Below are 13,859 nucleotides of genomic sequence, written 5' to 3'. Positions count from 1 at the left end.
CCTCCCAAAGCACACAAACGACATATGATGGTTCCCGAGCTAGCTATGCCGTGCCTTGACCATCTGCCAGCCTACTTCCCCTCACCCAATCCATGCCATTTACTATCACAAGGCGGAGTGGAATTCGGCGGGACCGATTAAGCTCCCAGCCTTGGCGTCCGGACCGCGATATGTGGATGACATGGGGCTAGCCGCGTGGAGCACGAGCAGTGCAGTAGAAGCCGGGGGCAATAGTAGTCTAGATGACGCGTTTTTGCTCTTTTAGGTCTATCGCGAACAGTGAGACGGTTAGCACGGGAAAGGCAAAGACCCACGCACGGTTGTACGGCACCGGTGTGGACGAACATATTGATCTGATCAACAGCTAGCCACATGCTACCTTGAGATTACTCACAACCTCCGAAAAAGCACACAGCGCTCACCACGTTGTCTCAGTTAAAGCGCTTACAGCCCACGGAGGCTTCGGGAAGTCCATCGCGCCTCAATCAACTCAGCTGGCCTTACTAGGATCAAAGTTGTTTTGCAAAGTGCAAATGTTCAGCAAAAGTTTAAAAATAAGGCTTGGTGGTGTCGACGCCCCCCCGAGCGCCTCCAGCGCGGATCATCGAATCTGATAGCGGGAATTCGGTAGCGCCCCACGTTGCATTTCCCCCCTATTGCCGAAGACGGCAGTTGATTGTCTGGCTGCGTTGTGAAGTCACCGCTCTTAGAAATGGTCCGTTCGCGATTCGTCTGAACCGCGGAACCCTCTTGACGTGTGTTCTTTGTGGGTTACCTTAGATTATTCATGCAGAAGAAACGTACTTACCTGGGATGATTAAGGGTGTGACGAACACCTCGGTGAAATGAAAAAAAGCTACGGTGTCTCGCAGAAAGCTCGGGATTGTCCGCTTACACCAGACTTATTCAAAATTCAAAAGTTCTAGCTCCCTGATCACTCGGCTGCTAGCGTCCTGCCACCGGCCTCTAACCTCACCCGGGCAGAGGAAGGAAGCTTGTAAGAGTTTAGTGACGCGCCAGCCATGTGAATGGCGAAATGTGAGCAATCGAAATTACAAATGCCGCAAACTTCTTGCACGAGTACAAGCATGTGTGCTCAACATGGGATTGGGGTTCTGCTCGCTCGCAGTAGGTCTGGGCTTGCTTCCAGGTCCTTTACACCTACAAGGTGCCTGAATGCTAAATCGGGTCCGGCAGACTTGGAGCCCGGGACGTCATTTCATCAAAAGTACAAGATTGCATCATTCTCAGAAGAGGGGAAACTTTGGCCTGTCATCTGGCAGGTTTGCTAGATGGCCCAAGTCCAAGGTTCAGAAGATGAGACGAATGCAACGTTGTCTACGCGATGAGCGATGGCAGATACTAAATAAAGCCTCACAACATGACATAAAGGCAGCTGAATACAGCCAAAGCTTGTTTTGTACCCAAACGGGACATCACTGCTGGCTGAGTCGTCGGATGTCGCTGTGGTTGGATGCTTATACGATTTGAGTTGCCGCTTGCGATGCGGAAATGCCGCCACAATGCCATCGTGCATGCGTGCCCGCCGTTGGCGCGTGCGGCTTCATCCGATGCAGGTGGCCTTCTTTTTCTCCTTCTCTGCCCGCTGCAGATCTGTCTTGGCTCAAAAGGGGAGAGCTTGTGTCGCAAAGCCAACGATCGACCGGTCAGTTGGGCTTGTGAACACCCTTGATGGTAGCCAAGTCTCGTTAAGCATAGCCATAGCTGTCCATCGGCCAGTGCAACGCACTTGGTCATGGTACTTAAGAGTGTTTCATCTACAGAAATGATTTCAAGAGAAAAGACAAATGCTTTTTGAGGAATTATCAGATCCCACCGGCATAATCTCCTCCTCCACCCGAGAAGCTAGAGGGAGGTATTCCCGTGGTAATGCAGCACATTCGTACGACGCTGGCGCTTTCAACATGCAAACCGGGTACTCGATCTAGTGACATAAGACATGACATCTTCTAATTCCTAAGGTATGATGTACTATTGGTTATGGATCCGACCTGCTGAATCGCGAGCTCCTCAATGAATAACATAGAGAAAGTAGATTGATCGAAGTACGTGTTACGACATCAAGATCTTGCGCACCAGCCCTCCCGTTAAACCAGGCCACCAACAAGCTCTACGTTGAATGGAATGGCCATACAAGGCACGTCACAGCCATAATCCCTGTGAATTCTGTTACCAACAATTTTTGCCATGACCGTGTCGTGGGGGGCTTCGCTTATCACGCCATCTCGCAGCCTCGACTGGTACATATCTACTGCAGACAAAATGAAGAGAAATCAAACTTTTCACAGCATGGACATAGGTGTAGGCATCAGATAATAAAAGCGCATGACTGCTGGGTATATGATCATTACAATACTGAGGTAACGAGTAAAATGGTTTGTTGTGCTAATGGCCTAGGTATTCCTTGACCTCGTAGTTCTTTTTCGCGTAAAAGAACCACAGTGATATGGTGATAATGGCAATGCCCGCAAGCACAGCCGAAGCATAATTCATTTGATCTGCAACAGCAGGTAGGTAATAAGGGAAGCAGTAAAAGATGAGTGCAACAGCCGACCATGCAAGCATGACTATGTTCGCAGCAAAGCCAAGTTTAGGATACCAAAAGGGGCCGTGTTTGAAATTCGAGCGACCTTGGGAAAGTGCCAGGACAACGGGGATACTGTAGCTGATGTATTGAAGTAGCAATCCTGTAGATATGAGGGAGTTGAAAGCGAGGTCGGATGCGAGGTAAAGGCAGCCGAAGATGGCAGTCCCTGATGCGGAGAATATCAACGACCAGGTAGGCGTATGCAGCGGGGAGGGCGCAATCTTGCTCAGGTGACGGTGCATGGGGAAACCGGCCTCGCGGCTGATGGTCCACGCGAGCCGAGACTGCCAGGTCTGAATAGACCAGACGGCGCCGATGGTTGTGATCATGACGGGCACCCAGAGACCCACTGAAGCAGCCTTACTGCCTGTGATGCGGTAGAACAGGGCCAGGGCCGAGTTGTCGTCGGCTCCGTCAATGATGGGGACGTTGATGAGAACAGATGTGACAACAAGGAGTCCGGAGACGAGGCCAACGACGATAGTCCACATCAGTGCTTTTGGAATATCCGTGCTGGGTCGGGGCATCTCCTCTGCCAAGTGAGTCGCAACGTCGAGGCACGAAAAGCTCCAGTTGGCGCCGTTCATTCCGATGATGAAGGCGATGCCGTTTTGCCAGCCCGAGATGTTTACTGTGGTAGCGAAGAAGTCTTTTGCGGAGGCGTGCTCGTCCGACATGGCGAACAGGGTTATGAAAATGACGACGATGGTGGTGCAGCTGAACAGCAACATGATCTTGGAAATCTTTGGCAGCAGACTCTCGAAACTCGCACCGAAGACGGTGACAATGTTGAGGAGTTGGAAACCCAAGAAACCCATCCACCGCTTATAGACAAAAGTTGGGTCGAGAAGCGTGATGATGGAGCAGATGCCGACCGGGACCGAAAGACACGCCGACGAGCCCGTGGCGACGGCAGCAAGCCAGCTGATAACCGCCGTGATGTATGACAAGAACCGGCGAGAGCTCGGCGGCGCCAGCCGGTGGACCCAGATATACTGCCCACCCGGGTGCGGCATAGCCGAGGCCAGCTCCGCGAGAGTTGTGGCAGTTGCAAGACCAACAAATGCCATGACGAGGAAGCCCCAAAAGAAGAGCGGCGAGCCGCCCATGGGCAGGGTACTTCCAAACACTAACAGTAGGCCGATGGCCGTGTTCGTGGTTCCGTAGCCGATACCGAGGGCGGAAAGAGTTGTGAATGGCTTCATGGTTTGCACGGTGACGTCTCCGTGGACGATGGAGCCATGCTCCGTGGCTTCGTTGTCCGCTTTTTCGGGCATGGCGGCGACGGTGTTTCGAGTTGTCGCTGCTGAGGCCTTGTCGAGTGAGGAGGATCGCTGATCCATTGTGATAGTGCTGGCTGAAGTGTTCGCCAAGGGCGAGGTCTCGTCCAAGATGACTGACTCTGTGGATATATGCGTGGGCAGTGGAGGATAGAGGGAGGGGCTTAGAGGGAGATTGCCTCCCTCAAGTCTTGGGGGTGGAGTATCGAGGGACCAAGTTAAGTAGACGCACGTCTCTTGTGCATGCTTGTGTGACCAACTTGATGCAACTAGATGGCAGCACGAGACTCGCGTTGACCGATCAGAGGCAGTTTGATAAGCCGAGATACCATCTCGTCCGCAGAAGACAGCTTGAAGATAACATATCCCGGACTCGTTTCCTGGGGCTGCCGCGCTATCGGCTCGCATTTCGCACACAGTTGCCCGATCCGGCAAGCCAGAGCGGGCCCCTATCCGCTCCCGGTGCCCCGCATCCCGACCCCCTCATTCGCCGACACCGGCAGAGATCGCGGGTGAGCTGCAGCGGGACGATGAGAGTAGTAATGGGCACGATCATATGGTTCGTCTGAATCGAAACCGAGGTCAATGTGGATGAAGATTGCGTCCTTAGAGCTCAGGATCTGTGTTCATTGCCAATTTACTCAAGAAGCTCTGGAGTAGCGATCAGTATTACCCCTCCAGTCCTTACCACGGTGCCATCAACTTACATCAAATCTCACCGGAACTTCAAGATGGGGGTTGAAGATGAGCTTTCTTCTTACCTCAGTGAGTAATGATCACAATCAAACCTCAAAGTCATGCATTGCTAACCAATTGCTCCAAGATCCCGAAACAGCCAGGTTTCTCCTAAAGGTTTCCAAGGCCATCTCCCAAAACCCAGGCCTACCCAGGCCAAACCCAACAATATCAGCATGGCAAGTTCCAGAGCACCGCCTGGCGTCAATCCAATCTCCCACACTCCCCAAGCAAACCGACTTCGCAGTCATTGGGTCCGGCATCACCGGCTGCAGCGTCACAAAGACGCTCCTCGAACACCAGGTATCGCGCAACTCCCACGTCACGATCCTCGAAGCCCGAACGCTCGTAAGCGGTGCCACGGGCAGGAATGGCGGGCATCTCGTCACTGCTTCGGGGCATACTTACGGCCCCATAGCTGCGCAGCATGGTGTCGAGGCAGCGAAGCAGATTACCCGCTTCTCAATTCTCAACGTTGAGCGGATCATGAAAATGGTTAGAGAAATGGACCCGGAGACCCAGGAGCGGTGCCAGATTCGTGATGTTCTCAAAGTCATGGCTGTTGGTGATGATGAGACATGGGCCGCTGCCAAGAGCTCGGTATTGGGATTCCAAAAGGCCGTCCCAGAGCATAGCCAATATCACCGAATCGTCGAGAGAGACGATGTGCCAGAAGTACGTGATTCAGGATGCTGGGGCAGGGTCTCTGAGCTTGGATTACTGACCCTTTTATCACAGAGATGGAACATCAAAGATGCAAGCGGGGCCGTGGAGCACAACGCCGGAGCAATTTGGCCGTACCGTCTTCTCATGGGAATCTACGAAGGTCTTCTGAGTCAACACCAAGACCGACTAGCAATTGAGGCAAACACGCCCGTGCTTCAGGTCAAATTCTCGTCGTCCGGCAACCCAGAATACCCCTATCTCATCACGACGCCAAGGGGCATCATCCGCGCCAAAAAGGTCATACACTGCACCAACGGCCACGCATCACACCTCCTACCACAACTAGCCGGCCGCATATATCCCTTCCGCGGCACAATGTCCGTCCAGAAACCCGGCCCGACCCTCAAGAACCTGGGTGCTTCGCGCTCGTGGAGTCTGTCTCACAAGCCGACCCTGGATGTCCGGAGCGGTCTCTACGTGACGGGCCTTTACTACCTGCAACAGAACCCCCTGACGGGAGCAATCTGGATCGGGAACGAGACGGCGTACATGAAGGACATCTTGACGTCGGATGACACCTACGTCCCGAAAGAGGCGAGGGAAGCTTTGTCGACGGTGCTGCCGAAGTTCTTTCTTGAGGGATGGGCACCTGAGGCGAAGACGTCCGAGGTGGAGGCGATTTGGTCTGGCATCCAAGGTCACACAGCCGATGGTCTCCCGATCGTGGGGCGGATCCCAGACTCTATCGCTGGAGACGCCGGTGGCGGACAGTGGATCGCAGCTGGGTTTAATGGTTACGGGATGGACAAGTGCTGGCTGACGGGCGAGGCTTTGGTCAGGATGATGTTTGGGGAAGACGTTGGCGACTGGTTCCCGCAGGCGTACATCGTCACGGAGGAGCGTTTGCGAGGGAAGTTAACGTCAGATGAGACATTGCTCAAGTTTGCGAAGCTCGCGAACCCTCAGGGGGCCAAGCTGTCCAAACTCTGAACGAGTTCCGATCTGCCGATCTAGAGATAGATAGAAAGCTGTTTTGGCCAAATAGAATATAGTTCATAAAAGATACATATGCATATTTGTTTCCAAGCTAGCCCATCATCGTCCCAAGATTCTTCTCACGCGCGATATCGAGCCAATACACATCCTCTTCACCCGCATCCAGCGCCGCCCACGTGTGATCAATCAACTCAGAAATGACTCGACTCTTCCGAAGCGGCAAAATGTGCGTATAAGCCGCCAGCCGCGACCGCACAAACTTGCGCGCCCTCGCCACCTCGATAGACGCGGGATCAATATCCAGCACATCCGCCCCAGCCTCACCGTACATAGCATCAGGCTGTCTTAGGTGCTGCGGCTCTCTCCTCAACTCGCTCGAGATAGCCACCATGATGAAAGGTTGCGCGCTACGCGTCCGTGATTCGAAGGGTATATCGCGCAAGATGCCGAGGATGTACATTGCAAGCTTCGTCAACCACGTCCTCCTCTCTCTCGCGGACGGAATCTTGTTGCTGTCCAACCCCGATCCCGCGGTCGCAGACATCGGAACCGGACGTAGAAGCCGTTCCCTGTCCCACGGTGCATACCGCTCATTCAACAAATCTGGAAACACGCGATACAGCTGTAGGAGACCGGTACACCGATACGCCTCGTCGATAAGTTCCAGATGCCGCAGTGGGGTCTTGGGATCACCCGGGTCCGTGACGCGAGACAAATCAGGCGGACGATGCGCAAGAAACGCGCGCTCGAGTTGTCGTGCGGAGCGTAGAGCAGCGCGGAAGACATCGAGGTCCGTCTCGGTGAGGAACTTGACGGAGGCCATGTGTTTCCGGTACTGGAAGATGAGGATGCCCGTGTCAGTCAGCAGTCGGACGGTGGCGTGGGATATGCCCGAGTACGGGTGCGGCACAATCGACTTTGACGGGTCCGCCGGGCCGATGGATGTGGTGTGGTGGTAGTCGCCCAGTTGAGTGCTGTCCGTCAGGTAGGCGAGCAGCATGGCCCAGTAGTCCATGGTATCGCTGAAGAAGGATAAGCTCGCGTCTGCGTCGCTGCCGCACGTCTCGGCGGAGACGTCTTTGAGCATGCTGCAGCTCGCTCTGAACATGTCTGTTGCGAGGTTCTGGGGGCTGAGCCAGCTTGATGTGTGGCCTAGGAGCGTTGACGAGAGAAGCATGGCCCGCTTGTGTGTTGTAGTCATTGAGGTTGACAAAGGTAATGCCGACGGTCGATCGCGGATGAGTCTGAGGGCGTTGCCATGTTCTCTTCGGGCGACGGGTAAGAGGTGCGGAAAGTCTTCTGAGAGGCAGGCGGCGGCCATGCTCTGGATGGTGTGGTATAAGGCGCCGGAGGACTGCCACATTGTCTCGACAATGTTGCGCATCACGTTTGTCTTGCTGTCCCAGGCGCAGTAGAGTGTGATGACCTCGCGGAAGAAGTATTCGGAGAGCGAGGTTGGGAGATGGGAGAGTTCTCGTGGGCTGCTCTCTAGAAGTTGCTTACATGACCTGGATTGAGTATCATCAAACGAGGGCAGAATACTGCTCTCCTGAACATTGACCGCGGAGCTTTCACTCTGGAACAGATGATCCATCTCCCGGTCCTCAGCTTGAGATGACGACGTCGTCGGGCTGTGGCCATCAACAGTCCAGGCTGAGCTAACAAAGGGCGCATCCCAGAATGGCGTTGTGGGAATTGCATTCTGGCTGCTAAGAAGTAAAGCGCACGACGAAGCATTAAGGGAGGGCATGTCCTGTGGCAGAGCAGGAAGATCCCACTGTAAGGGATTTGCGAGCCATGGGTCCACGTGTTGCAGTACGTTGGTGTCGACATGGTTTGAGGTTGGCGAAGCGGCTTCGATGGGCTGTGGACTTGTTTGAGATGCGGACTCTCGAGGTCCTCGTTGTCTGGGTGAGCCTTCAGCTACGGCTTTTTGGTCGACGCGGACTTGGTGCTTTCGCGACCAGCGGACGTTGAGGGCGTAGCCTGGGCACTGGATTCCTCGCTCCTCACACCGGGCGCATCCAGGTTTCCTCTCGTCGCATTTTGTCTTACAGTAGCGCGTTAGTTCGTGTAATGTAATGGAAGAGCACCAGAGAGATCTCAGAGTGTCTGTACCTTTTTCGACTTGCATCTGAGGCATCCGCCCCTTGATTTGGTATGCATTGCTCTAGAGGACTGCATGAAGTGGGGTAGAGCCAAGACCCTTGATATTCTGAGAGTCTCGGTAATGAGACGGACGTGATTTCGAATATTGCAATCTACATGAATGCGTGATTTTCGCAGTGGGAAATGCCTGATGAGTGCTCAAGGTAGTGGGTGAGAAGTCAAAGTTGGAGGTTGGAGTAGATAAGTTATCACTGAGTAGACCAACCTAAACCTCTTATCTCATTCGAGTCTAATAAGGTACTCGTAATGAACGAATGCTAGCGCATCCCGAGACCCCCGGCCCAGCGTTGCGACAATCCCCCGCAATTCTCTACTGCGTCTAACGCGAACCCGGTCATGCGGGGGGAGGGGTCTCTCCGGCAGACGGCATTTCAGACTCAAAGTTTGGATAGCATCGGAACTCGGCTCTTGGCAATAAGCATCGCTCTCATCCTTTGAAGTATTGGAAGAAGAGAAGGCGTCTCTGATCAAGGATTTCATTCTTCGCACAATTTCCCTGATCCAACTCATGCACAACTAACACTCATATTGGAATCTCATATTATCAAATACAATCCTTCACCCACTCACTCACTTAGCCACCGCCTCTCCCATCCCCAGCCTTAGCACCAGGCTCTCTCACCATAGTAAACAACCGAATCGCATCCCCTTCATCATCACAAATCATCTCCCTCTCAAACACGAACCCCCACCGCCCATAAATCTTCACATTCGGCACATCCTTACTAGACTCCAAATAACACTTCACACCCTCCTCATCAGCCCGGTCCGTAACAGCCTTCATCATCTTTGCTCCCACACCTTTCCCCTGAGCGGAAGGCAGCACGACCATGATGTTGAGGAAGTAGTATCCCCTGGGATCGGTCCAGATCTCGCGCTGGGCTTTGGCTTGGGCCTCTTTCCAGATGTAGTATCGCTGTATTCTTCGTCAGAATGAGATTCCAATGAGTTCAGAGTGAGATGTAGATGAGATGAAATGAGACGAGGACGCATACCTTGACATTCAACCCCCCGCGTCCATACCACAAGTTATAATTCACCTGTCCAAACCAGAGCCGCCACCCCTCGAACCAATCATTCCACGTCGGCGGCGCGTTGGCAGGCTGTGGAGGAAGCCACATCGCCACGCCGAGGACCTCATCACTGCCTTGTTCTTTTGCGACGTGGAATATGCCGTTGCGCATGCCCCATCTCATCCGGAGGGCTAGGGACTCGTAGTTTCGTTGCTGGTTGAACTATAGTATGGTAAGCATCCTTGGAAATGTAGGCAGGATTAGGGACAAGGTTGTACCTTTGATTGATCGTACACCCAGACATTGTACGGGTCGCCGCTGAATGCTTGTCTGTGAGGCGTAGATCATTAGCATCGAATTTGATGTTGACGTGGGCACCGTGCTAATGTCTGTGATACTCACTGCACTGCCTTTACTGCCCCTGGAATATCCGCCTCTGTGAGATCCGAGACTTTAATCGACATCTTAGACGTGGGGTGAACTATCGATGGTGGGTTGGATGGCAGTGAGGTACACCTGATCAATGCGATCCAAGGTTCCAGAATAAGGGAATTCAGCGCGAGCGTCTTGTGATACTTGAAGCAATGATTTCAATCAGATACAAGTAATCAATTGAGATGGAAATAACATCAAGACCAGATCAATTCCCAGTGTGTCTGATAACTACAAAGTAACCCCCAATCTCCAGGTCGCGTGCGGTCTGCGGGGTACAGATAGTGTCAGTCCAGAAAGATTATCAAAGGGAGATAAGATCGCATAGACTTTCCGCGAAAGGCAAGGCGGGAAACTCGGGCGCAAGCTCAAGCATGCCAAACCTCACTCACCCCGCGTGCCGGCGCCAACTCATGTCCTCCACAGATGAGAACAAGGCCGGGACCGAGAGAGCTATCTCGCCAAGGACCCCTAAACTCCAACCACATTGCACACGTATTTCACCTGACTACGGAAGACAGACCGACAGCGGGACCCTTACACTTCTTCTCACTTCCCCGCAGAGCTACCTATCCGTAGATCATCCGCCCTACGGGAACCTGTGCGACAATCCGAACATGCGTGAACCTACATATAACCTTTCCCTTCCCTCCCACCGGAGTGACGTCGGATGAGTGGCGAGAGGACAAACACTTGGCCACTGCATTTTTTTCTCACTGCTTCTTCTATTTCTCCAATGTCCCATGTTTCAATTGTCAGCCAGACACGGGACGCGTCAGTGAGGCAGGCGCAGCCGGCGCTGAGGCCAGCTTCGTCCGACTCAAGTGAGCAACACCAAGTCGGTGGAAATCAAAATCAATTGCTGTTGCTGTTGAGGGAAAAATGAGTTTGAAGATATGATATGCCATTGGTATTCGCTTAATTATGATTATGTTAGATATGCAATGCTCATTCGCCATGAGGAATGTGTCAAAAGCCCACCAGAGACCTGTGGTGGACGGGGAAAGTCGTTGAAGGCTCGCTCACTCTTTGGGGGAGCCTTCCGATGCTTTCCGGTGAAATGAAGAAAATCTCATCTCAACATCAACGTGTCGCCATGCTTCCTTCCATGCATCCTTTTCTTCAAAACAAGGGGCTTCGGTCCTTTGAAGCATGACCGATATTCAACCCCCAAACCCATAAATCCAAACATTCTCTTGCGAGTCTTTTCCCCTCACAGATCCTTCTTCTGCTCCTGAGGAATGGGGTTTCCCTTTTCGTCAACGAGACCCTTGGCGCGCATGACCTTGAGGGCGTCGTGGAGGGGATCGAGCTCGGGCTGGGGCGCGCGGTGGGAGTCAAAGTAGTTGTCGGCCCAGGTGAAGTACTGGCCGTAGTTGACGGTGAAGTACATGTGGTGGAGGGTGTGGTGGGCGGGACTGTTGATGTACTTTTCGAGCCAGTGACCCGAAATCATGTCGCCGTCGTGAATGAGGATGGTCCAGATTTGAACGAGGACGAAAAGGCCCATGTAGAGGTACTTCTGGATAGGGCAGAAGAAGACAAAGACACTAGGGATTGTTAGTTTTATTGTGGCATGTTGGCACCAAGTTGAGGCTCAAGTGGCTCCCAATTGGTGGTGATGATTCTTTGGGGCTGACTAACTGGTAGGGCAAAGATTGAACGTAGCCGTCGAGAGGGTGGAAGGCGAGGGCAGCCCAAGGCGTAGGCACTAGATACAGTCAGTTGAGGCCATAGAAATGGGTGTCGGTCAATCGACCGGGAAAAAAAGGAGGGAAATGGGGTGACATACCAATCCACTTGTGGTGTGGCTTGTGGATGTACTTGTAGACGGCGGGGTGGTGCTCGAGGCGGTGAATCCAGTAAATGGCAATATCGTTCCAGACCATGAAAATGGTAGCTGAAATGGCCATCCACCAGAGACCATACTCCTCAACGTGGGTGTACAGCAGACTCTTTCCGCGAACTTCGGCAAGGAAAAATGGCAAAGTCAGGATGTTGATAACGGGGACGGCCTTCATGGAGGAGATCATCTCCTGGCGGATCTGGTTCTTGAGGAAGCGCGGGTGATATTCGAGGCGTCGGTCAAAGATGAGGTAGTAAGACAGCGGACTGAAGATCCAGTAGAGAGCGCAGGCGCCCAGCTGGGTGATTGCGAGGATGGAGATTGTTTGACGTAGGATACTATCGCGGGGCCAGGCGGAGCCATACGAGTTCGAGAGGTCTATTGGTGATGATGAGGCAAAGGCGTCGCCGGTCGCGTTGTATGCGCCGGTGCTGGCAGTGGTGGGCGCAGGGACGAAGTATGCGTAGGCCTTGTCCAGGACCAATGGGTCGAGGAGCTCGAGCGCGACATCCATGATGGGCCGGCTTTGGGTGTGGCGTGGTTGTTCGTTGTTTGGTGTCTCTGTTCGGCAATGGGATGCGCTGGAGAGTTGGGTAGATAGACGGAGAGACGCAGGTGTTGGGATGCGTGCAGGAGGTTGTTGGGATGGCAGCTGTTGGTGTGCGAGGTGAGGCAGAGAAGAGAAGTGAATGTGAGAGGAGGCGAGGTGTAGATGGAAAGGAAAGGAGTGACAAAAGAGTCACGTCGCCGATAAAGGTGTTCCGATGAAGTTGCGCTCGCTCGCAGCTCGGTCGGTCGGTCTGGCAGTCCCTCTATTACCGTTGCTGGCAGTGCTATTGTTGCTGCTTCGGCGTCTGCTTTCTGCTCAGGGGCAAAGGAAATGGCAGAAACATTTTTGGGATCCGTTTATTTTCACCCACATTGGCACATTGGAGCAAATTAGTCAACCACCGCCCACCCCTCCCACCAAAGAGCTCCTTCCGTGGTGCGCGCTTGCGACCAGTAACTGGGCGACAAGGGACGGGACGGGAAAGAGGGATGGCGAAAAAGTGCGACCACCACCTGCCTGCACTGCTGCAAAGGTACGAAATACAATAAAATCAGCATATCAGGCAAGAGGGAGGAAGGAAAAAAAAGAAGGGACCCGCCAGATGAAATGATGGCGCTAAGCTTCATCTGTTCATTTAAACGAGGTCGGGCTGATCGTGTTGGCCACTCACAACAGCGTCTGCCCTGCATCTTCCCCTCTGGCGGGGTCTTCTCATCGGTACGTAGCTTCTCAATCAGATACGTGCCCACTCCCGGCGCATTCTGGTGGTGGTGGTGGTGGTGGTGTCACTTTGGTAGTGGCCGCCGCACTGCGCAGTGATGGACATTGGACACACCCATCACAGCAGCATGGCAGAGTGCGCCAACGCCGTGCGTGTGCAATCTGATTTGCCAATCCCTTTCTCGAGTATACCGGACCTGTTCCTTCCCCTCCATTACCACCTGTGGGTTCTCCTCAATTGAATGCGCTGATTTGGCGCAATCAAGCAGATTGTTGAGCTGCACACAACATCGAGCAACCGCAACATTTGGTGACTTTCGGGCTACTCGGTGTCCGTGCGGCGCCCCGAAGACGGAGTTACGAAATATCAAGGTGGGGCTTATGTCGCTGGATTCCCAATGGGATTTCAAGGAGAAATGGAAAGCGGGGCGGATCTCTCGGGAATTCGAGCTGCCAGTCGAACCATTCTGCCACCATTCTTCCATGGCCATTCTCCATCTTCGCCACGGGTGAGCACGGGGAAGACATGTGGATGGCATATCCCAGCTTTCAGGATGTGTTATCCTTTTCTGCCATCTGGATTTCCTGCCATCACACTTTTATCCATATGGCAGATATAGTCATGATGAGTGATACGCTTGTGGCGCGATGATATTGAACCTGAACGACTCTTTACTGGGCCTTCTGTTCAATGCTTCTGGTGTTGCTAGAATACCGCATCCTTCTGGCCCCTCCAATGTGAAAAACAATGGCAATTGCTTTTCGGACGACTCAGGCAGGGATCCAAAGCAAACGCCGGTTTCGACCATGCTACAGCCTGCAACGGCTCGCTCGTTTGAGAATG

General features: G+C 53.3%; 5 protein-coding genes across 5 annotated transcripts; 1 reads left to right on the top strand and 4 right to left on the bottom strand.

Moving 5' to 3' along the window:
* Nucleotides 1-2,406: 2,406 nt before the first annotated feature.
* HER10_EVM0004923 (uncharacterized protein) lies at nucleotides 2,407-3,951 on the bottom strand (the record flags this gene model as incomplete). The annotated part of the gene is made up of 2 exons (XM_035474550.1): nucleotides 2,407-3,532; nucleotides 3,563-3,951. 2 exons carry the CDS (start codon nucleotides 3,949-3,951, stop codon nucleotides 2,407-2,409), a joined length of 1,515 nt encoding a protein of 504 aa, XP_035334910.1.
* A 668-nt stretch (nucleotides 3,952-4,619) lies between these two features.
* Nucleotides 4,620-6,279, top strand: HER10_EVM0000521 (uncharacterized protein; the record flags this gene model as incomplete). The annotated part of the gene is made up of 3 exons (XM_035470299.1): nucleotides 4,620-4,653; nucleotides 4,712-5,298; nucleotides 5,362-6,279. The coding sequence occupies 3 exons, from the start codon at nucleotides 4,620-4,622 to the stop codon at nucleotides 6,277-6,279; spliced, it is 1,539 nt and encodes a 512-aa protein (XP_035334580.1).
* Nucleotides 6,280-6,376: 97 nt separating this feature from the next.
* On the bottom strand, nucleotides 6,377-8,338 carry HER10_EVM0003534 (uncharacterized protein; the record flags this gene model as incomplete). Its single annotated transcript, XM_035473208.1, has 1 exon — nucleotides 6,377-8,338. Exon 1 carries the CDS (start codon nucleotides 8,033-8,035, stop codon nucleotides 6,377-6,379), a length of 1,659 nt encoding a protein of 552 aa, XP_035334812.1. The 5' UTR covers nucleotides 8,036-8,338.
* A 690-nt stretch (nucleotides 8,339-9,028) lies between these two features.
* Nucleotides 9,029-10,154, bottom strand: HER10_EVM0008025 (uncharacterized protein; the record flags this gene model as incomplete). Its single annotated transcript, XM_035477562.1, has 4 exons — nucleotides 9,870-10,154; nucleotides 9,746-9,797; nucleotides 9,450-9,689; nucleotides 9,029-9,370 (listed from the first exon to the last, which is right to left on the bottom strand). Exons 1-4 carry the CDS (start codon nucleotides 9,929-9,931, stop codon nucleotides 9,029-9,031), a joined length of 696 nt encoding a protein of 231 aa, XP_035335130.1. The 5' UTR covers nucleotides 9,932-10,154.
* Nucleotides 10,155-10,741: 587 nt separating this feature from the next.
* HER10_EVM0004287 (fatty acid hydroxylase) lies at nucleotides 10,742-12,882 on the bottom strand. The gene is made up of 3 exons (XM_035473937.1): nucleotides 11,692-12,882; nucleotides 11,544-11,610; nucleotides 10,742-11,449 (listed from the first exon to the last, which is right to left on the bottom strand). The coding sequence occupies exons 1-3, from the start codon at nucleotides 12,257-12,259 to the stop codon at nucleotides 11,113-11,115; spliced, it is 972 nt and encodes a 323-aa protein (XP_035334861.1). The 5' UTR covers nucleotides 12,260-12,882; the 3' UTR covers nucleotides 10,742-11,112.
* Between the last annotated feature and the right edge of the window lie 977 nt (nucleotides 12,883-13,859).

The sequence above is a fragment of the Colletotrichum scovillei genome (genome assembly GCF_011075155.1).
Source record: "Colletotrichum scovillei strain TJNH1 chromosome Unknown Contig00004, whole genome shotgun sequence".
Classification (NCBI taxonomy): domain Eukaryota; kingdom Fungi; phylum Ascomycota; class Sordariomycetes; order Glomerellales; family Glomerellaceae; genus Colletotrichum; species Colletotrichum scovillei.
Note: the sequence above shows the minus strand (reverse complement) of the source record. Positions and strands in the feature narration are given on the sequence as shown.

Excerpts from the sequence above, each read along its gene's own strand:
- HER10_EVM0004287 (XM_035473937.1), bottom strand. The coding sequence starts at position 12,259 with ATGGATGTCGCGCTCGAGCTCCTCGACCCATTGGTCCTGGACAAGGCC. Across the intron at positions 11,611-11,691 it reads GCCACACCACAAGTGGATTG|TGCCTACGCCTTGGGCTGCC; the intron begins GTATGTCACCCC and ends GACTGTATCTAG. Across the intron at positions 11,450-11,543 it reads GTTCAATCTTTGCCCTACCA|TGTCTTTGTCTTCTTCTGCC; the intron begins GTTAGTCAGCCC and ends AACAATCCCTAG.